Source organism: Corvus brachyrhynchos, unplaced genomic scaffold, assembly GCF_000691975.1.
Source record: "Corvus brachyrhynchos isolate BGI_N302 unplaced genomic scaffold, ASM69197v1 scaffold229, whole genome shotgun sequence".
Taxonomy (NCBI): domain Eukaryota; kingdom Metazoa; phylum Chordata; class Aves; order Passeriformes; family Corvidae; genus Corvus; species Corvus brachyrhynchos.
The window spans coordinates 1,165,122-1,166,851 of NW_008240042.1; the positions used below are offsets into that span (position 1 = coordinate 1,165,122).

Genomic DNA, 1,730 nt, shown 5'->3' on the forward strand with positions numbered 1-1,730 from the left:
GTGGTGCCGCCCGCCCCCCACCAGCAGCCGGTTCTCGGCCTCGCCGAACTGCAGCACCCACGCGTCGCTCTCGGCCGAGCTCTGCTTGCCCGTCAGCGAGTAGCACTCCTTGGAGAGCAGGTTGAAGCCCTCCGCCTTCACCTCCGCCACCCGGTTGGGGCCGGGCCAGGGGATGTGGGGCATGGGCCACTGCGCCGCGCTGCGCGGCCAGATCCCGGTGCACTTGAAGGCGGGCGTGATCTGCACCACATACCGCTCCCGGATGCGGAGCTTCACCTCGCTCGTGTCCGCGATCATCTTCACCACATCCCGGTAGCTGCACTTGTCCACGGCCTGGGCCACCAGCGTCTGGAAGCGGGAGCGGATCTTGCGGGCGGACAGGTAGCCCGAGGCGGTGATGAACTCCACCCAGAGGGACATGCTGCGCTTGCGGCCGTCACTCAGCTTGAGCACGGCGCAGCCCGGCAGGGAGCCGTCGTCCACGAAGTTGAAGACGCCCATCTGGTTGAGGTAGAGCACCACCTCGAACTCGGTGGGCGAGATCACCTCCAGCCCCTCGTAGCGGGCGTCGATCTCGCTTAGGGAGCTGATGAAGCGCGGTTCCTGCACCTCCACCTCCTTCAGCACGTCCGACACGACCTTGCACACCTCCCGGATGGTCTTGGCGATGGCCGCCTTGCGCGCCTGGCAGCGCTCCGTGTAGTATTTGTTGAGCTGGTAGACCAGCTTGGCCTGCGCGGCGATCATGTTGGGGCACAGGTCCGGGCTGTACACCGGGCTCTCGCAGTACGTTGAGGGATCCAATGCTTTAGCGGTGGCTGCAGCTTTGCGGAGGGCCCCAGCCAAATCGCAGACCCCCACCGCCTCCGGGAAGAAGGCGGCAGCGGCGCGCCAGTGAGAGCAATTAAAGAAATCGGGGAGGGCGGCGAAGCACAAAGGAGCGAAGCCCAGCGCTGCCCCGGCGAGGAGGAGAAGGAGGAGGAGCGGGCCGGTGCGGGCTGAGCGGCGGTGGCGGTGGCGGTGGTGGTGGTGATGCCGGAGCCGGTGCCGGAGCGGCGGGCAGCCCCCACGGGCTCCCGGAGCGCAAAGTTTTGGATGGCGATGGGGGCAGGGAAGTCTGGGCTGCCTCTGCGCTCAGGCGCCCACCCCCCCGCGCAGCGACAAAAATGCCGTTTCAATAGTTCATGGAAAAAAACCCCAAAACAACAAACAAACTTCCCCAGGACTCGCAGAAGGTCCCCGCAGAAAAGCCGGTCGGCGGCGAAGTTTAAAACCGCACACGGTACGAGAGGAGGAGAAGAATGCGAGTAATGCCCACAGCGGAAGAGTGAACTCTGTGTCTGTCTGTCTGTCTGCCTCTCTCTCTTTCAGTCCGTGGCACCGCCAGAGATGTGCATGAGTTTGGCTGCCGCTCGCTCAGACTGTCAGGGGGTGTTGTTGATTTCCCTTTTCCTGCTGGAGGCGTTGGCTGAACCCGGCTCTGCAGCTGTCTCTATCTTTACGCGCAGACGGGTGCACTTGGTCTGTGATCTCTCATTCCCGTCCTGCAGCTCTACATAGATTGTTGTGAGAGAGATTGTATGGAGAGGAGTTGTTGTTTGGTTTTTTTTGTTTTCTTTGCACAGACTGTGTTTTATCCTGAGCGGGAGGAGGGCGTAGCTGGCGTGCCCGGGATGGCTTCTCCTCCCCCTCCCCACCCCTGGAAGTGCGCGCCGAGGCTCTCACTGTCC

At 63.2% G+C, this 1,730-nt stretch overlaps 2 protein-coding genes across 2 annotated transcripts in view; one reads left to right on the forward strand and one right to left on the reverse strand.

The window, feature by feature from the left end:
- Positions 1-1,724, reverse strand: part of MAB21L2 (mab-21 like 2) — a 4,015-nt gene extending 2,291 nt beyond the window's left edge. Inside the window, exon 1 of the mRNA XM_008641323.2 lies at positions 8-1,724. Coding sequence (XP_008639545.1) covers positions 8-747 — 740 coding nt within the window. The 5' untranslated portion in view covers positions 748-1,724. The remainder of the gene's footprint in view (positions 1-7) is intronic.
- LRBA (LPS responsive beige-like anchor protein) overlaps positions 1-1,730 on the forward strand; it is a 373,544-nt gene that overhangs the window by 210,172 nt on the left and 161,642 nt on the right. The window lies entirely within an intron of this gene.